General features: G+C 43.4%; 1 protein-coding gene across 1 annotated transcript in view; it reads left to right on the forward strand.

Moving 5' to 3' along the window:
• LOC145406146 (ileal sodium/bile acid cotransporter-like) overlaps nucleotides 1-21,359 on the forward strand; it is a 105,981-nt gene that overhangs the window by 18,500 nt on the left and 66,122 nt on the right. The window contains exon 4 of the mRNA XM_080277342.1: nucleotides 1,386-1,592. Coding sequence (XP_080133468.1) covers nucleotides 1,386-1,592 — 207 coding nt within the window. The remainder of the gene's footprint in view (nucleotides 1-1,385; nucleotides 1,593-21,359) is intronic.

Below are 21,359 nucleotides of genomic sequence, written 5' to 3' on the forward strand. Positions count from 1 at the left end.
TTTTCTTCCTACACTCCACATCTCATCAACCCTCTCCTATCTCCACCCATTTCTCCTGTCACCTCAAAACTCCCTCATCACCATCCTGTTTCCCATTCTCACAACTTGGCACTGGGCATGAAGGAGATAAGTGTCGTTTTCTTCTACCACAACATCAGCAACATCTCCACTACATCGTTCCCCATTCCTACAGTTCTCTCCCTCTCTATTATTGTCCTTGTATTTTCCCTTTTTTCTTTACCATCAACATCTTCCTTTTCTCCATATTTTTGCCCTAGTTTTCTCATCCTGTCATCCACCTTTCATCATCTAATTTTCACCTTCACTCAAACTCTCCACATTCTGAAAGGCGGCCTGCAGTCCTGATGGACCCAGGATCAAATCCCGGCTGGCGCAGGGAACAGTTTAAGGATTTGAATTTCCTAAAAGCAGACTTTACTGATCTACCAGATGACCTGCCGACATGTTAAAATACCCCCGCTAATACCAATACACCAGTCCTGTATGAGACAACCCTAGCATGTATTCAATATGGATGGTGGGTGTTAGCGCCGAAGTGGTGACATGTGGAGGCGCAGGAGGACTACTGGGCCTTGGGATAGGTCACTGCCCCTGAGAAATAGGCCCTGAAGCCTTTGCCCAGAGTCGGACACTTAAAAAAAAAAAAAAAAAAAAAAAAACTATCTTCCTTTTTTTTTCCAATCTTTCAAACTCACCGGATCTTATTTTCACATTCCAAATTCTCAATGTCCTTGCTTATCTTCATTTCTGTCCTCCTCCTCCTCCTCCTCCTCCTCCACCTCCTCCTCCACCTCCTCCTCCTTCTCCTCTTCCTCCTCCTATCCTTTTTTCTTAGTTAGCCCTGTCACCACTTTCTACGCTTATCTGTTCACCTGGCTTATCTTTATTTTTTTCATTCCCTCGTTTATCTCGAACTATCCCTACCACCCCTGCATTACCCACTTTTGTCTGTCCACCCTTATCATCTTCTTTCCCATCTTCTATACCTTACCATCTACTTTCCTATATTCCAGACCATATCATCTCCATTCACATTTTCCAGATCATGCATTAAATGTTATGGAGATAAGTGTCATCCTCCCCTCCTCAAAACAACACAAACTTCAGCTTATCACTCCTTATCCTTCCCTAGCTCTCCTGTTCTTATACTACCCATTATTTTTTTTTTCTATCACCCTCTCACCAAACTGTGACAGAGAGTATGATGGAGATGAGTCCCTTCTCTCCTACCACACACACACACACACACACACACACACACACACACACACACACACACATCTTCATTCAACATCTCACTAATTATACCTATCTCTCTGATCTCCCTGACACTCCCACGTCACTTCCTCCTCTCTCTTCTCCAGACAGTGGCGGCGGGTGTGATGGGGATGACGGTGATAATCTCGTACCAAAAGATCAACAACATCTTCACTATCCTGATGGCGGTGCTTATGGGCATCGTGTACTTCCTAATGGGCGCCACCATCGATCTGCAGGTGGTGAAGGGCATCGCCAAGAAGCCCATAGGACCTCTGGTGGGACTCTTCTGCCAGTATTTCATCATGCCCCTGGTAAGTGAGAGAGAGGGAGAGAGAGAGAGAGAGAGAGAGAGAGAGAGGGGGGGGAGGAGGGGGAAGACTGTTTTGACTAACAAATCCTGGAGTGAGAAGGAATGAGGGTAGGGAGATCGATGCAATGAAAGGGGGGGGGGGAAGGGAGAAAAAGATAGGTAATGGTGGTGGTGGTGATGGTAGTAGAAGAGAGGTAGAGACAGTGAATGGAGCAGAGGAGGGAGATGAAAACAGGGAATGAGAGGGGAGAAAGGAAGGAGGGTGATGAAGCATTGGTACTTTGAAGGGAGCGGTATGCGGTTTCGAAGGCTGATAGGGAACTAAAGTGGCATAAAACTTCCATCTCTCCATCTTATAAGCTCTGCCGTCTCTCCATCTTGAAAGTTTTGAGTCATTTAGTTCGAATAGGCCAATTAATCACCAGCCCACCCATAAGCCAGCACTTCCAACAGCACAATCAGCCTTTTTCAGAGGCTGACTTTATAATCCTTAGTGACATCTGCAGTGATACGGACCTACCCCTCATGGAAGCTTTGACCCCTCAGTCAGTGACATGGCTTATTCTGGCTTGTTTTTCTTCACACGCTAGATATGTTTACTGATGGTGTTTACGATAAAATGTTTGACTGCTGTGTTCGGTATAGAGGTCCTACTCCTACACCGACTGTGGATATACAGAGCGCTACTAACCTACAGGAGCAATCGCACTTTGGTTCCTTTACTTACTTTTCGGGTGTAAGTCTTATTTTAATAACTCATTATCTGACCGCATCATTTGACTGGACTTCGGCGATATATTTCCATTACTTTCCTTAAATATTATTACTAATTTTCGCTCGGTAAGATGTTTGATTGTGTCCAGTCGACAGCAGAAACTCGTCCTTATCACCGTGCGTGACGTGAGCCTGTTGATATAGTAACACTGTTGGGACTGTTGCCTGGTATGGTATAAAGGATTAATATGTAGGATATGGATGAAATAGCTGATACATAAGACATGGTTCTAATCAATAAAATTTAATGTGTTCAATGATAGGCTAGTAATATATCAATAGAAAAAATAATAATCATTAGGTGACATGTGTAGAATGAGTGTTACTGACAAAACTGACATGGTGAATGAAGAGTTTCAAGTACGGACACGGACGCACAGGACTATTATCACCCGCTTTTAGAACGCGGAGCAATAATATTTTTGCCTTCCTGTGTGTGTGTGTGTGTGTGTGTGTGTGTGTGTGTGTGTGTGTGTGTGTGTGTGTGTGTGTGTGTGTGTGTGTGTGTGTGTGTGTGTGTGTGTGTTCCCATTATATCTCATGGATGGCTTGAGTTATCAACATGAAACCTTCAGGGTATAAAGTCTGGCCAAAATCTTGGACTTGGCTAACAGCATATTCTGGGGGGTAATTAGCATTAGCCTCCCGAATGCTTTTCTTTCATTTTTGGTGATGTTACCAGCATGTATTATTTGAAACATTATGGGGCGTCTTCAGCTCTAATAACAAAATGCAGTACACTGATTATGGTTTATGGTTTAATGTTGTCGCTGAGCAAATTATATCGAAACCCTATCAAAGACTTGAATATCTCACGAAACAGTATTTCAAGATTTATATCGTTTCGAACATGTGCTTCGTGTCTAGTAAGAAGGGAGGTAGATGACGGCAGCAAGTGGAGGGAAGTAAAGCATGGAGGCAGGCATAGTGTGAGTATGGGAAAGGACAGATGTTAGAAACTGGTTTACTGTAAACAAACAAAGTATGACAAGATAAAATTTGTACAGGAAACATATAGTAGGTGCAGAGAGAAATAGAGAAGAGTACAGAACAATGCGAAGGGGAGGGAGGAGAGCAAGGAAATGGTCAAGGACAGAGAGGGAGAGGTTAAAACCCTGATAGTAAGTAACGTAGGGATGGTTGTTTGTGTGTAGTAGTGCTTAAAGCATAATATTTACAGTACAAGTGTTATACTGATCATGACACCCAGATGATTAGTTTGATTCCTGTTCACTTATACTCGCGTCATGAATATCCACTCATAATGAAGGGGTAAAACGATGCAAGAGTAATGGAATGAAGTTGAGGATGGGAGGACGAGGGGGACGAGAGGGGAGGAGTAATGGAGACAGATGGGACAGGGATGAAAAGAAGGCAAGGGTTTGGGAGAATGGAGCAGAAGAGTACTTGAAATTATTGAAAGAAAGGTAGATGTATGAATCAAAATAGAAGTACCACATAAACACATAATCTTATCTGTAACGTAATGACACAAACGTTAGCGAGTATGTTTTCGGGATTGGTAGGGGAGACTCCTTAACTCCTTTTCCTTAGCGATTTATATTGAATTTTTTTGTCTTTTAACCACCAAAGTATTCCCTTCCTTGTCGCAGCCATAGGAAACTTTAATGCACCTCCAGAGATATATATTTTTGCACATTAAGCTATTATATTCTTTTCTACGGGTATATATCATTTATATCTTCCCAATGTCGACATAGTGTGCATCAGTAATAAAAGGGAATACTACTACTTAGACAGATGACCTAGTACGGTATGTACTTTGGGCTTGCTATCCCAAGTTGTTATTATCTCTTCTTCATTCACATTAGCATAGCAGATTATTTTGTCCTCTTGCAGCCTATTTGTCGTAGCTCAGTGACAGAACAAGACAGTGTTACAGCTCTGCATTCTTTCCATGGCACTTCTTCTTGACTAGCACCATATTCTAAGGCTAATCTCCTGTCATAGTTCAGTATTCAAGACAGAGAGAGAGAGAGCAATTTTACATCGGTGTGGTGAACAGCGAATAATTTAGTTTTTTTTTTCTTTCTTTCTCTCTCTTTTTCTTGACGGGTTAGATATCGCCCTCAATCACCCATTCACTACTAGACGGCCTTCCTAATCTTAAAAAATAGTCTGGTAGTAATAATAATAAAAAAATAGACGTCGCCGTATTGAAGAGGTTCGTGGATGCCATATACGGCTTAAAAATGTAAAGAAGAGGTGCTAAAAACCAACGAAGCCGGCGAGAATAAAGATGCAGGTATGGTGTGGTGTGGTGTGGTGTGTTGTGCTGTGCTGTGTGTGGTGTGATGTGGTGTGGCGTGGTGTGTGGTGTGGTGTGCTGCAGTGTGGTGTGGTGTGGTGTGGTGTGTACGGTGTGCTGTGGTGTGGTGTGGTGTGGTGTGCTGTGCTGTGCTGTGTTGTGCTGTGTGTGGCATGGTGTGGTGTGCTGTGGTGTGGTGTGTGGTGAGGTGTGGCGTGGTGTGTGCTGTGGTGTGCTGTGCTGTGTGTGGTGTGGTGCGCTGTGCTGTGGTGTGCTGTGGTGTGGTGTGGTGTGTGGTGTAGTATGCTGTAGTGTGGTGTGCTGTGCTGTGTGTGGTGTGGTGTGATGTGGCGTGTAGTGTGGTGTGCTGTAGTGTGGTGTGGTGTGGTGTGGTGTGCTCTGGTGTGTCGTGGTGTGTAGTGTGGTGTGATGTAGTGTAGTGTGGTGTGGTGTGGTGTGCTGAGCTGTGCTGTGCTGTGTGTAGTGTGCTGCGATGTGGTGTGGTGTGTGGTGTGGTGTGCTGTAGTGTGGTGTGGTGTGGTGTGATGTGCTGTGCTGTGCTGTGTGGTGTGCTCTGGTGTGGCGTGGTGTGTAGTGTGGTGTGATGTAGTGTAGCGTGCTGTGGTGTGGTGTGCTGTGCTGTGCTGTTGTGGTGTGTTGCGGTGTGGTGTGGTGTGTGGTGTGGTGTGCTGTAGTGTGGTGTGGTGTGCTGTGCTGTGCTTTGTGCGGTGTGGTGTGGTGTGGTGTGGTGTGGTGTGCTGTGCTGTGCTGTGCTGTGCTGTTTTTGGTGTGGTGTGGTGTGGCGAGGTGTGGCGTGGTGTGTGGTGTGGTGTGCTGTAGTGTGGTGTGGTGTGACGTGGTGTGTGCTGTGGTGTGCTGTGCTGTGTGTGGTGTGGTGTGGTGCGCTGTGCTGTGATGTGGCGTGGTGTGTGGTGTGGTGTGCTTTGCTATGCTGTGCTGTGTGTGGTGTGGTGTGGTGTGGCGTGGTGTGTAGTGTGGTGTGCTGTAGTGTGGTATTGTGTGATGTGCTTTGCTGTGTTGTGTTGTGTGGTGTGCTGTGGTGTGTCGTGGTGTGATGTGTGGTGTGCTGTAGTATGGTGTGGTGTGGTGTGCTGTGCTGTGATGTGTGTGGTGTGCTGTGGTGTGGCGTGGTGTGTGCTGTGGTGTGACTTAGTGTGGTGTGGTGCGCTGTGCTGTGCTGTGCTGTGTGGTGTGGTGTGGCGTGGTGTGTGGTGTGGTGTGACGTAGTGTGGTGTGGTGTGTCGTGTTGTGCTGTATGGTGTGGTGTAGTGTGGCGTGGTGTGTGGTGTGGTGTGATGTAGTGTGGTGTGGTGTGCTGTGTTGTGCTGTGTGTAGTGTTGTGTGGTGTGGCGTGGTGTGTGGTGTGGCGTGGTGTGTGGTGTGGCAAGATGTAGTGTGGTGTGGTGTGCTGTGCTGAGCTGTGTATGCTGTGGTGTGGTGTGGCGTGGTGTGCGGTGTGGTGTGGTGTTGTGTAATGTGGTGTGGTATGGTATGGTGTGGTGTGCTGTCCTGTGCTGTGCTGTTCTGTGGTACGGTGTACTGTAGTGTTGTATAGTGTACTGCAATGCAGTGTGCTGGGCTGTTTTGTGCTGTTGTGTTGTGTTGTGAAGTGTAGTGTAGTGTACTGTGCTCTGCTGTGCTGTGGTGGTTTGTAGTGTGATGTGTTATGGTGTGGTGTGGTGTGATGTGTGGTGTGGTGTGGTGTGTAGTGGTGTAGTGTGATGTGTGGTGTGTGGTGGTGTGGTATGATGTGTGGTGTGTGGTAGTGTGGTGTGATGTGTGGTGTGGTGTGATGGGTGGTGTGATTAGTTGTGTGTAGTGATATGGTGGTGTGTTTGTTGTGTGATGTGGTGTGGTATGGCATGGTGTGGTGTGGTGTGATATGTGGTGTGGTGGTGTGATGTGGTGGTGTGATGTGGTGGTGTGGTGTGGTGTTGTGTGGTGTGTGGAGTGTGGTGGTGAGATGTGGTGGTGTGCTGTGTGGTGTGGTGTGGTGTGGTATGGTGTGGTGTGATGTGGGGTGTGTGGTGTGATGTGTGGTGTGTGGTGGTGTGGTATGATGTGGGGTGTGTAGTGGTGTGGTATGATGTGTGGTATGTGGTGGTGTGGTGTGATGTGTGGTGTGGTATGATGTTTGGTATGTGGTGGTGTGATGTGATGTGTGGTGTGGTATGATGTGTGGTATGTGGTGGTGTGGTGTGATGTGTGGTGTGTGGTGGTGTGGTATGATGTGTGGTATGTGGTGGTGTGGTGTGAGACGTGGTATTGTCGGATATAACTTGACAGAACCTGGCCACTGCCATGACGTGAATACTAAAACATGGTTGCTTGGAATTCGACGCGCGTTTGTTATGAGGCAGGAATGAATATCCTTGGTTATTATTAATCCCTTCAGTCCGATAGTGTATTCATTTTGTTCTTACTGCCTCCAGACAATTTCATTCAGCTTTGGAGAGGCTTCGAACTGGAGAGGTTAGATAGAGCCTTCATTTAGCCCCTTACTGCTTGAGACTATCCAAAAAGCTGAGTAAAAATTGACTGGAGGTAGTAAGAATATAGTAGTAGTAGTAATAGCAGTAGTAGTAGTAATAGTAGTAGTAGCAGTAGCAGCAGCAGCAGTAGTAGCAGTAGTCGCAGTAGTAGTAGTAGTAGTTTATGTTGGTGGTGGTGTTATTTTTTGCGGTTACTCCAGGTTCATCTGAATAGTGAACCCAATAGACTGCAGGTTGAAGTTGCCCTTATCCTGCAGTCAGCCATCTCCCTCTGGGATGGATAAGGAAGGAGCTGAGGGATGTTTATCTAACTGGGCAGAGGAGTCACCCATTTATATCTGTGCCATCACGTGAAGGGGTCCCTCTCCTGCACCAAGTGGCAAGAATAAATCAGTGAATCACGTTATCGGATTCAGCTCTACCCTCCAGTCTGACTACACTTGGCCATCAACTGAGCTGAAAGAGGTGAGGGGCATTCGCTAAGTTGGAGCAATTGCCCTATAGTGATCAGTGTGGGAAAACGATGTACGATTCCATTTATTTCTTGTCACACACACACACACACACACACACACACACACACACACACACACACACACACACACACACACACACACACACACACACACACACACAATAAATGCATACACATACATACATGCACTCATGTATACTGCATACGTACATTCATACACACACACGTACACACACATATATAGACGTACATAGGCTACATACATACACGCATACACATGCATTCATACACACAAGCACAAATACACACATACTGTAAACACACATGCTCACATAAGCATACTGTACACACTCTTACACACATACACATACACGGAATGAAGAAATAGACAGACAGATAAACAGGACAGACACAGACACAGATAGACAGACAAATAGATAGACAGATATAGGTAGATAAACAAAAGAATAGATTATTTAAATATACACAGAAACTTACGATGATCCCCAGCATCTCGTCCGTGGCAATTCAGCTCTACATACGGTAACACATTCATGGTCTGGGCAACTCTTTTACTCACCTAAAGTAGCTTATGATGGCCTGAGTCTGACACTGTTACCCTTCTCATGGTCGGGACAACTCAGGTATTTTATGCCGGCTAGCGTCAGACTGATTTATATAACCGAGTGTTACTGCTGTCTTGTATTTAACCTCTTCAGTCCGATGACGTTATTATTCTTATTCTTGTTACCCCCAGACAATGTTATCCAACTTGGGCAAAAATCTCTCGTAATGAACGGGTTAGTGAAGGCTGCATCTAATATCTATCCCTTCAAGTTCGAGAAATCCAAAGCTGAAAAGCAGGAGGAATACAATGAAAAAATACGTGACTGAGTGGAAGGGGTAAATTCGTCTGTTTATGGCAAGACAGTACTTAAAAATATGTCACCATAATGAATGAGTTTTCCGCTTCACTACGACGATATCATTCCAAAATCTTGATAGAGACACCATGAAGTGAAGAGGTTAGGAAGGATCTCTTTCACTGCGGTTAATGCACTGGGATCTTTTGTTCAGGCTAACACAGGAATATTTTGTTTAACCAAGAGCAATCCTGGCAGGCAAAGGCTTCAGAAACCATTGCCAATAACCCTATCTCTGTTACTCATATTTTAAGGAGATATACTTAAACTATCACCCGATGAATTTGTTCGTTAAGCTGAATAAAATCACATGGCAGTACTAAGAATATAATTTTAAAAATCGCCTTTGTCGTTATAGCACCCATACATTATTATTAGCCATAGTTTTGATACAGTTCTCTGGACACGTGGCAGATCAGGCTCAGTATTCCCATTATAACAGATTTCATTCATGTCATCCTCAGATTAAAATTACATAAGACTTTTCGAATTCAAGGGAGTTAGACAGAACCTTAATGAGCCCCTTCAGCACGAGTGGTCTTTTGTAAGCTGAAGAAAATTCTTTTGGGGACAGCAAGAACTGAACAGAAGAATACGTTCTTGAAATAAAGGCTTCATATTCTTTTGGATGTTAATTATGCAGTTCAAGTCGCCATACAAAAAATATAACTAAAATAGACGAGAATAAAACGTGTACTGCACGCATTTCACTCCTTCATTACCATGACATCAAATTTCAGTTTATTCTCGCTATATCCAGACGATTTTAATCAACTCAGAAAGGCTGTCTCATACTGAAAAGGTTAATGAGGGCTATATCTAATCTATTCAGTTCGATAAATCGCTCCTGGGAAGAAGCTCGTCCGAAAATAGCTAGAATTTAATATACAGTCTGTTTCGTGTATAGCACTCCATTATAAACTCGCTTGACAGTATCGTGTTGTGGGGACGGCTTAGTCTGCCGGTGTGGGTATGGGTGCGGCGGTGGAAGTATGGTATAAAAAAATGATCCAGGGTAGACATTGAGAACGCTGACTGAGCCGTACCCGCAACACACGAGAAATCGCCTGACAGTGGAAGAAGTGCGTTATATATGGACCACATTGCTTAAGACGTCCCGGGGCTAAAAGGAGGATAACCCCTTCTCTCGGAGCTTAGTTTATTCTTGCCATCTTCAGACGATTTCATTCAGCTTGGGAAAGACTTCTCGTAGTGAAGGGATTAATCAGTTCTTCACATAACCCTTCCAGTTCAAAAAGCATCTCCAAAACTGAATAAAATCGTCCGGAGGCAGAAAGAAATGAAAATATAATCGTGTCGTCAAATTAAAGGAATTAACTGTGAAGCTCCTCAATCTCATAAAAGTCTCTCCAAAGCTGAATAAAATCGTCTGGAAACAGCAAGAGTGAAATTTTTAAAAACACGTGAGGGACTGGATCGCTAATGTGGACGTGCCAGAATTCCACCCCAACCTAGGGAAACATATTTTGTGCAGAGTGGTGAAAAACAATATGGTTAACGCTTCTTCTTAAAATAATATAATAAACGAGAGGCCCTTATTTGTGAGGTGACGGTCATGTGAAGGACTAGAGGGAGAGAGAGAGAGAGAGAGACTTAGACAAATTTAGACTTAGAAACAGAGTAGGCAGACTTAAACAGAGACTTGGACGTGGACTTAGACCAAGATTTACACTTAGAGACTTAGGTTTAGACACAGATACTTAGATACAGAGAGACTTACATAGAAAGAGACCTAGATATAAAAAGACTTAGGCAGAGACTTAGACGTAGACAGACTTTGATTTAAACAGAGGCTTAGACTTTGACTGACCCACAGTAGACTTAGACAGAGCAGAGACTTAGAGGCAGTCTTAGACAGAGACAGAGACTTAGATAGCCTTAGACAGAGACATGGACTCAGATTTAGACAGAGACAGAGACTTAGAGACGTTCACGGAGATTTAGACATAGAGACTTAGACGGACTCAGAGAATCAGACTATGGCAGAGACTTGGACTTGAGCTTTGACAGAATGCAGGGACTTAAATTTCGACAGAAACTTAGACTTAGACAGAGGCTTAGACAGAAACTTAGACAGAGACATACAGAACTTAGACTAGACAAACTTTGTCACTTAGACTTAGACAGAGACTTAGAATTAGATAAACTTGAACATAGACAGAAACTTACCTTTAAACAGAGACAGACAGGCTTACACAGACAAACTTGGACAGAGACTTAGACAAAGACTTATACTTAGACAGAAACTTAGACAGATTTAGACAGAGACGTAGTATAAACAGAGACTAAGACAGAAACTTTGAGAGTTAAACACTTAGACTGAGACAGAGATGTAGATTTAGACAGACTTAGAAACTTAGACTTAGAGAAACTTAGATTTAGACAGACTTAGACAGGCTTAGACAGACAGACAGAGGCAGATTTGGACAGAGGCTTAGACTTAAACAAAAATTTAGACAGATTTTGAACAGAAATCAGACGTAGACTTAGACAGAGACTTAGAAACTTAGACAAAGATTTGAATAGAAATTAGAAGTAGACTTAGACAGAGACTTAGAAACTTAGATTTAGACAGATTTAGACCCTTTAGTCTTAGATAGAGATGTGGACTTAGACTGACACTTAGACAGAAACTCAGACTTACAGACTTAGACACAGACTTAGACACAGACTTAGACACTTAGAGACTTAGACTTAGGCAGAGACGTGGACTTAGCCTTAGGCAAAGATTTAGATAGAAACATAGACTTAGACAGGGGCTTGGACAGAAACTTAGATTTAGACAGAGACTTAGACTGACTTAGACTAAGACAGAGACAGATTTGAACAGAGGCATAAACTTAAAGACTTAGATGTGGACTTAAACGAAGATTTAAACAGAGAGACATAGACTTAAGCAGAGACTTAGGCAGAGACGTAGATTTAGACAGAAACTTAGGCTTAAAGAGAAACTTAGATTTAGACAGATTTAGGCAGACTTAGACTTAGACTTAGTCTGAGGGAGACTTGGACAGAGGCTTAGACTTAAACAAAGACTTAGACAAAGATTTGAACAGAAATTAGGCGGACTTAGACAGAGACTTGGAAACTTAGACTTTCACAGAGACTTAGATACTTAGACTTAGACAGAAACTTAGACCTACACAGAGACTTAGACACTTAGACTTAGACTTAGACGCTTAGACTTAGACAGAGACGTAGACACTTAGACTTAGACAGAGACTTAGACGCTTAGACTTATACGTAGACTTAGACTTATGCAAAGATTTAGATAGACACTTAGACAGGGGCTTGGATCGAAACTTAGATTTAAACAGTGACTTAGACAGACTTTGGCTAAGACGTGTGTGTGTGTGTGTGTGTGTGTGTGTGTGTGTGTGTGTGTGTGTGTGTGTGTGTGTGTGTGTGTCACTGAGTAACACGCATAACGCAGATCTTAGCGTGCCCTGTCCGAGCGCTAGTCTGCCTTTGGAGCAAGCAGACGTGTAAATAACCCCAGCACACACATGACTAGCTGTGTGTGCTCTACAACTTAAAATTCATCAAGTGGCAGGTTCTGTGTTTACCAGCTTAATCATTCTTAACCCTCCTGCTGCTGTCCACGTAACAGTTTTTTTTTTTTTTTTCGCCAAAGTTTATTTTGTGAAACTGACAAAAGTTCATCCATTTCAGAGTCTACTCTCCTTTTCGAAAACATATTAATCATTTTATTACTCCAGGCTTGCAAAGCAAGAGTGGATGGTATGCTTTGCTCGACGTTTGTGTGTGTGTGTGTGTGTGTGTGTGTGTGTGTGTGTGTGTGTGTGTGTGTGTGTGTGTGTGTGTGTGTGTGTGTGTGTGTGTGTGTGTGTGTGTGTGTGTGTGTGTGTGTGTGTGTGTGTGTGTGTCTTCACGGGAACACCTTGTCGTCGCGGGGGGCTTGCATGCCCTGTAAATCTGGCAGGCCGTACCAGTGGGAGGAGATCCCCTCCGGACTCAACAGGAGGAAAGCGTCACCCATGCTGGAGGAGTCATCAGCGAGGGATCAGACTAAGTGTTCCCAAGTCCACTGGCTTGTGGATTGCCCTTAGGTGGGTTAAGGTTACGGAGCACCTGTGGGTATATCAGGGGCTGATGTCTTGGCACATACCACTCTCTAAAGTCTAATATGCAAAATTCATCAGTGCCTATGCCCCAGTGCTTCATTCTGAGGACACTGTCGAAGATTCCTTTTATGACTCATTGGATGCTACCGTTCACTCAGTACCACCTAATGACAAACTGATCCTGCTTGGAGATTTTAATGCCAGGGTAGGAAAAGATAATCACCTCTGGCAAGGCATTATAGGCTGCCATGGTGTGGTAACATGAACAACAATGGTCTTAGACTGCATTCCTTGTGCTCAGAACACAGTCTGGTCATCACCAACACCATCTTTCAACGTAAGAATAAACACAAGGCCACATGAATTAACCCGCAATGAAGACATTTGCACCTAATTGACTATGTCATTGTAAGGCAGCAAGATGGAAGAGAAGTTCTCATAACCAGAGTTATGAGAGGTGTTAAGTGCTCAACAGACCATAACCGTATGGTTGCCAAACTCCAACTAGTCATATGCCCACAAACGAGCCACAGACCATCCACCAAGAATCTGAACTGTAGTTGTTTAAAGGATGTGGCAACTTGTAACAGATTCCACAGCACTATAACAGACAAGCTTTCTCAATTCCCACCATTTCATTCAAACAACAATGCAACAAACCTACTGTACATGCAGAGTGACTGAACATTAAGACTGCTCCAGGGCAATGCAGAAGAACCCTGAGCCTCTCCACTCACCACCATAAAGACTGGTTGGATGTAAATGCTGAGGGCATACATGGCCTTCTTGTAATGCAGAATAGAGCACATAACAACCGTTTGGCTCATCCTATCTCCTTAACACTAAAAACTGAATTCCAGAATCTCAGGAGTGAAACCCAGAGAAACTGCGTGACGTAGGGAACGAATGGTGGACTAAGTAAGCAAGGGAACTACAGAGACTGGGTAATATTAGCGACAAACATGAGATCTACAAGTCCAACCACCTATGGCCCAGCCAAACACAACATAAACCCTGTTCGATCAACCGAAGGAGAGATCCTGAAAGACAAGCAAGCAGTCCTAGAAGTATGGGTGCAATGCTTCAATTCCTTACTGAATCGAAGAAAACCTGATGGAGCACAATATTCTTGATAACATCCCAAACGCTCCTCAAGTGGCAGATCTCGATGTCCCTCCTACACTTGCGGTAACTGCTCAAGCCATCCGATCTCTAAAAAATAACAAAAGCCTGGTCCTGATGGCATACCATCCGAACTGATCGAAGAGGATGGTCAGTTACTTCACCACTGCCTCCATAATCTCATACTATCTGGAACCAAGAATAAATTCCATCTGAATGGCTTACTTCTGATACTATAACCATCTTCAAGATGAAAGAGGGCTGCTCAAATTTGACAGCAGAAGAGGTATCTCCCTCCTTATGAATGCTAGCAAAGTATTAGCCAAGATAATGTTATCTAGAGTGACAAAACATTTGACTGAGTCAACACTTCCCGAAACACAATGTGGATTTCGGAAGGAGCGGAGTAGCTATGATATGACCTTTGTTGTCCGGCAGATACAAGAAAAAGGCCACTAGCAGAATCATGACTTGTATATTGCATTCACTGAACTTGCAAAAACATTTGACACTGTCAATAGAAAGCTTTTATGTAATCATCTTTCAATATTTGGAGTTGCAATCAAAGTTCTTACCATCCTAAAGAGCCTACTTGCCAACATAAATTCATGTGTCTATAAGTAGGAACAAATCCTAGCCCTTCAGTGTGGAGGTGGGCATAAAGCAAGGATGTGTCCTGGCTCCTGTCAGTTTCAACATCTGTCTCACTGTAGCCACCCTTTTAGGTCACCAACAAATGAACCCTGATGATGAAATAAAAATCCACTTCCATTTAGATTGTAACTTATATAATCTCAATCGTCTTCAAGCATAATCAAAGACTGAAACGGCTCATTTCCTAGAGCTACAGTATGCTAATGATTGCGCTGTCCTCACACATACCACATCACTACAATAATCTCTCACCATCATTTCCAACATATACCATGCAATGGGACTCCGAATAAATGTCAATTAAATAGAAATAATATCCCAGAGAAACAAAGCAGCAGTGCCTCTTGTATTTCATATAAATGGCAATAATGTTAAACAGGTGGAAAATTTTACCTACCTTGGAAGTGTGTTCACAGATAAACATAACATTGGTACAGAATCCTCGCACGAATCAACCACTCCTCAGGCTTTTTTGGACGTCTCATATCCAGAGTCGTTGAAAACACCAACTTGAGAATCGGTCGAAGGTATCAGTATATACAGCTGTATTCCTCTCCACCCTCATATACTGTGCTGAATCCTGGACTACTTCCCAGCGTCACAACAAACGGCTTGAGTCTTTTCACGTCCGATGCTTACAGCACATCCCAGGACTCACATGGGAGGATAAAGTCCCTCATTCATATATTATCCAGTGGGCAAAGTACTTCAGCATAGAAACCATACTGGCAAAAAAATATCTTAGATGGGTCGGACATATGCTCCGCATGCTTGAGCACCGCCTTCCTCGTCAGGTTCTGTATGGCCAACTCCCTGCAGCACGTCGCAACCCAGGGGGGCAGAAGAGATATACAGATCATATAAGGACACTTCTTAAGAAAATGCAACATCATACCAAAAGATCTTGAAGCCAATGGCTCTGAGAGAAAACAATGGTGAGCCCTCTGATCAAAGGAACCATTCATCTCGAGGAAGCTCGGAACCTGGCCAGAGAAGGGCGTAGACAACTGAGATACAACCAAAACAGAGTTCTCCCAGCAAACCAGGACTTGACATGCCGAATGAGTGGCAATTAACCCATAATTGGTCTGCTCAGTCGCATACATTATCACCACAGACTGAGACACACCATCTTGGTGAATATAGCAGCTGTCGTCTTCTATAGTAGAAGGACTGCTTTAAGTTGTGTGTGTGTGTGTGTGTGTGTGTGTGTGTGTGTGTGTGTGTGTGTGTGTGTGTGTGTGTGTGTGTGTGTGTGTGTGTGTGTGTGTGTGTGTGTGTGTGTGTGTGTGTGTGTGTGTAAATACTCAGTTTTATCCGATTATAATCAAGTGGAAGAGTTGAGGGTCAGCCATGGATTTGACCTAATTTTATTATTTTATTTTATCTATTTATGTATTTACTTATCTATTTATTTATTTACTTGTTTGTTGCTTTTCGAATAACTTCCCCTAAGTTGCATAAAACTGTCTAGGGATAGCACGAATAAAACACAGAATGGTTATTTAGTGAAAGACATGACACTCGCGGGCTAGGACGTACTTAAGTGATTTGTTCAGACTATTATCAAACGATTTTATTCAGTTTGGAGATATACCAGTAGTCAAAGGGTTGAAAGTTACCTTGACTAACACTTTCGCTGCCTTGGATGTACGTAAGTATTTGACTGACTCTTTCAATACGATTATGTCATAGGCATTTTAGTTAGGCCATCTCTAGACGATTTTAGGTTAGGTGATACGGTTGGGGACTAGAAGGGTTGGATATTGGCTTTATTAACTCTTTCACTACTAGAGATTCTTCCAATATTTCATAAAGTCTACAGGCGGTAGACTAATTAAAATTAAAAAAAGTCGTCATGGGATTGAAGGGGTTAAAGTAAAACAAAACGATTCTGTTGCTGATGAACATGCCATCAGGGTTAAAAAGGCATAGTTGGAGGAGAGAAGGGTCAGTGATTCTTCCCAAAACCTATCTAGATCAAATCTATCCTAATTTTGCCACACTGAACTAAACTTGCGTCATCTCGATTAAGCCTCACCCTACCTAACGTAACGCAATCCAGCCTTACATCCCACAAAGCGTGATAACAGAATTTTCATATAAGCTGTACAGTACTGTGTTCACTATAACATGGCCTAAATTTACTATCACTCCATCTTGAATGCTAAGATATTGCTTGTATTTGCGAAAGCAGAGGAAATACAATTTTTATCCCTTCTGTCATTTCATAAATCGTAAGGGTGTCTGTAAGACAGTCTTTTCCAGTGAAGGAGAATGACAGTAAGAATTCAGGCGAGGTCACACGACCGTTTATTCCGGCTGAATATTGCCGACCTTGGCTGGCGACACCACATCAGTGCAAACTCGGTGAAAACACGGTTAGATTTACCGAGATTTTAACGATACAATTCTGCACGTCTTGTTCAATGTGTCCACTGGTGCTCCACCTGTGATGTTTCTGAGGTTAAAGAGAAGTTACTTACTGTCTATATATTGATAAATTCATTATAGTCAAGTGTGTAGAGTGGCAGGGATAGTACGTAGTATCACAAAGACGTTTTGAAGACTTATCTGACAATGATAAAACCTTTTAAAACGCTTCTTTGGAATTTAATATCGATATAACCTCTAGTCCACAATACATAAAACACAATCAATTAGTTATCCAGAGGCAGGCATACTGAAATCATGACAAGACACTACAAAAAAATAAAGGTCAGCTGACGGTTTTGGTGGGTGGGAAAGATCATGTACAGTGGGCTAGTCGGGTCACAGTGCGAGTCACCACCATATCGGCGCTTCCTTTCTTTCTCCTGTTCTTTCTTTTTTTGTAGGTCTCAGAGTATGGTAAAGACTGCAATGTGCTCATCATTTTCAATGTTGTGCTTGTGCTTATATACCGCTGAAAATTCAGGGTTGTTGTCTTTGTGGAAGGACGACTCAGTCGCAGCACCGAATTAAACAGACGAGCCGAAACGGCTCCAAAATGGCTGAACTCCGTGTCAGCAAAACTGGCTGCAGAGTCCCTCAAAATCGGCTTGGCAATATATTACCGGTAATGTTAAACCAGGAAGAGTGCCCGCATGACCGCGCCTTTAACCTTCCTTCTGCTGGCGAAGCCCGAATCAGAACAGTAGAGGAGCTTGTGTATATGAGAGTTGTGTTGTAATGACTGTGTTAAAACTTTCACTTTTTATATCTTGCTACCTTCAGATGGACTTTTCATTCGGATTTTTTAAAATGTACCTAGGGTCACTGTTTCAAGAGGTAACTTGTGTCCTTGTCCCGCATGGAAAAGTTCCTTGTCTCTGTGGAGTGAACGGAGCTGGGGCCTGATTAACTACTGCCTGCCTTAAAAGCTCCAGGCAAGGCTGCCGCACCACTCCTGACCATCCACAGTGTGCAGTGTGTGATTTTCAAGCTGTGTCTACGGAAGTCCCGTTAACTCAGCATACCTCGACATAATGTCATGCGTTATTTATTTATTATTTATTTGATTGACCACTACCTGGTGGAGGGAAAGTTAAGAGTAGGTAAGAGATGGGTGAGAGCTAGGAGGGTTAGGTGTGGCGGGGAGGTTTTGAAAGTGAGTGAGTTGGATAAAAGAGAGAAAAAGATAAAGTGTCAGGAGAAATTGAAAGATGAGTGGAACGCACTGAAAGATCAGGAAAATGGCAGTGTGGAGGAGGAATAGCAGTTCTTTAAGAGTGCTGTGGTGGGGCATGCAGAAGAGGTGTGTGGTGTGAGATGTGTGGGTGGTGGTGTAAGAAAAGGAAGTGAATGGTGGTGCGAGGAAGTAAGTATGGCTGTGGCTGAGAAGAGACGTGCATATGAAGTGTGGCTGCAGAGGAAGGATGAGATGTCATATGAAAGGTATAAGGAAAAGAAGAATAGGGTGAGAAGGGCTGTGCGTGATGCTCAAGTGGCAGCAGATGAGAGGTGGGGTAGGCAGCTTACAGAGAATTTTCAACAGAATAAGAAAATGTTTTGGAAGGAGGTGAAAAGGGTGAGAAAGGGAGAGTCTGGGAAGGAAGAACGAGTAAAAGCAGAGGATGGAAGGATGTTAATTGAGATGGATGCAGTAAGGAAGAGATGGGCAGAGTATTTTGAAAGATTGTTAAATCTAGAGGAGGAAAGGGTGGCTGAGATTGTGGCAGATGGAAGGGTGCAAGGAATAAATGTGTTGGGAGAGTTGAATGATTCTTTGATCACGAAGGAGGAAGTGGAGAAGGCAGTAAAGGAGATGAAAACAGGGAAAGCTGCAGGTATGGATGGGTGTGCTGTGGAATGCCTGAAAGGTGGTGGAGTGACCATTGTTGACTGGTTAGTAAGATTGTTGAATGTGTGCTTTGTGAAAGGTATGGTGCCAATTGACTGGGCAAGTGCTTGTGTGGTCCCGTTGTATAAAGGCAAGGGTGATAAGTATGAATGTACTAGCTTTAGGGGTATAAGTCTGTTGAGTGTTGTAGGTAAGGTTTATGGTAGAGTGTTAATTATGAGAGTTAGAGAGGGTACAGAGGGAGTGATTGGTGAAGAGCAGTGTGGCTTTAGGAGAGGGAGGGGATGCGTGGATCAGGTGTTTGCTGTGAGACAAGTGTGTGAAAAGTATTTAGCGAAAGGCAAGGATGTGTTTTGGGCATTCATGGATTTAGAGAAAGCGTATGATAGAATTGATAGGGAGGCTTTGTGGACTGTTTTAAGATTGTATGGACTTGATGGTAGGTTACTAAAAGGGGTGAAAAGTTTTTATGTAAATAGTAGAGCGTGTGTAAGAGTGGGAAATGCTGTGAGTGACTGGTTTCCTGTGAGAGTGGGGCTGCGACAGGGATGTGTGGTGTCGCCTTGGTTGTTTAATATTTACATGGATGGTGTTGTAAGGGAGGTGAATGCAAGAGTTTTAGGTGGAGGTCTGAGTCTGGTGAATGTTGATGGTGGAGAGTGGAATCTGAAGCAGCTGCTGTTTGCAGATGATACTGCACTGGTGGCTGATTCAAAGGAGAGATTGAAACAGTTAGTAGAGGAGTTTGGAAGGGTGTGTGAAAGGAGGAAATTGAAAGTAAATGAGAATAAGAGTAAAGTGATGAAGTGTACGAGGTTGGTAGATGGTAGGGGGATGAATATAGCTTTGAATGGCGAGTTGCTTGAGGAGGTAGAGTGTTTTAAATATCTAGGGTCACATGTTGCTGTGGATGGAAGAATAGATGCAGAAGTGAAGTTTAGAATAAATGAAGTAGGAAAGGTGCTGGGAGGAATGAATAAAAGTGTTTAGATATCGTTCGCTTAGAATGGATGTAAAGAGAAGGTTGTATGAGTGTGTTGTGGTACCGACTGCGTTATATGGGGCTGAAACATGGAATATGGGTGTAGCAGAGAGGAAAAGTTTGATTGTAATGGAGAAGAGGTGTCTGAGGAGTATGTGTGGAGTGATGCGTATGGATCGAGTGCGAAATGATGAAGTGCGAAGGAGAACTGGAGTTGTTCGGGAGATGGCTGGTAGAGTTGAGCAGAGGGTGTTGCGATGGTTTGGGCATATGGAGAGAATGGATAATGAGCGATTGGTGAAAAAGATAACTAGGTCTGATGTGAGAGGTGTAAGGCTGAGAGGAAGACCACGAATAGGATGGATGGACAGTGTGAAGAGAGCACTGGATGCGAGAGGGATGTCTGTTGAGCAAGGAAGAGTGGCTGTGCGTGACAGAAATAAATGGAGAGAAATTGTGAATGAATAAGTGATGACGCAGCCCTGAGGGGATATTCTCCCGCGTTTGGTCTGATCAGCTAGTCAGATCAGGTGTGGGTAAGGGGATGGATCTGTTATGATGTGGCAGGGGTAAACCAGCTCTGCTGTCGGGCCCTGCTCTGCGGATGTCACTGATTGCATTGCTCAGTTGACCCTTGTGCGGTGTGGTTTGGTGAGGATCTGTCCGTTCTCCCCCTGGGGCTAAGATGCGAATGAATGTGTTTGAATGGATGAGTAATTGGGGAGTGTGTCGTCCTGTCTCGGCTACCTCCCTTTCCTTGGGGGAAGCAGCCTAGGTATATAGATAGATAGATAGATTCATTTTACTTTACTACTTTCTCTTTCAGGTTATTCAAACTGGTAGCTTATAGATAAAGTATTAGAGAATGTAACTTTTCCTTTTCAGTCTTTCCTTTCAAATTTCCATGTCAGTTTTTCCATCCTGCATGGTGGTTTTTCGGGCTTTTTCATGCCAGTTTCATATGGAGGGTTTGGAGGCGGGGGGGAGCCTTCTTACTTTACTATCCTTATCCTTCAGGATGTAGAATTAGATCTCGTAGTCATAGTCTATTCTGTAACAAACAGCCTCGAAAAGACCATGAGATCTGTTGCTGTTTGCTTTCCTTTGTACTCCTTTGTACTGTACTCCTTTGAGGTTTGGAGCAACGTTTCAAACTCACTTGTTAAATATGGCCGTCAGTAAAATCTTTCGTAACTGGAATAAAATGGTTTACTGGAACTTTGAGTAAAAAGAAAAGCATAAACCATCGTAGTAAAAACAGAAGAGTTTCAGTGCGAGGCTAGGTTACCGTGGTTCAGATCATTTAGAGAATATATTAGGTGGCATGGGAAACTTCCTAGCACCTCTGCTGTGGTGATTCATTCTGCATATTGCACCTTAACACTCTCCTGCATGTTACTTATTTTTGTGTTAATACTAATGTACCTTGCATCAAAAACAAAGAGGAAGACACTGAGTTGCAATGTGCAGAGTAAATCACAAAGGAAAGAGTGTTACGAATCTCCAGTGCCACTCAGAATCCCACCCTTGAAGCGTAAGAGACCATACTTCGTTCCTGGCAACTTGCTGATTAAAAAAAAAAAAAAAAAATCAACTTCAGCAAAATCGTGCCGGTTTAGCACACGTTCTTCTCCGACGCGAGACCTCTATCAAGCATGTCACGGAAGC

The sequence above is a fragment of the Coenobita brevimanus genome, chromosome 69, assembly GCF_032717465.1.
Source record: "Coenobita brevimanus isolate Jiangsu-jjx chromosome 69, ASM3271746v2, whole genome shotgun sequence".
Lineage (NCBI taxonomy): Eukaryota > Metazoa > Arthropoda > Malacostraca > Decapoda > Coenobitidae > Coenobita > Coenobita brevimanus.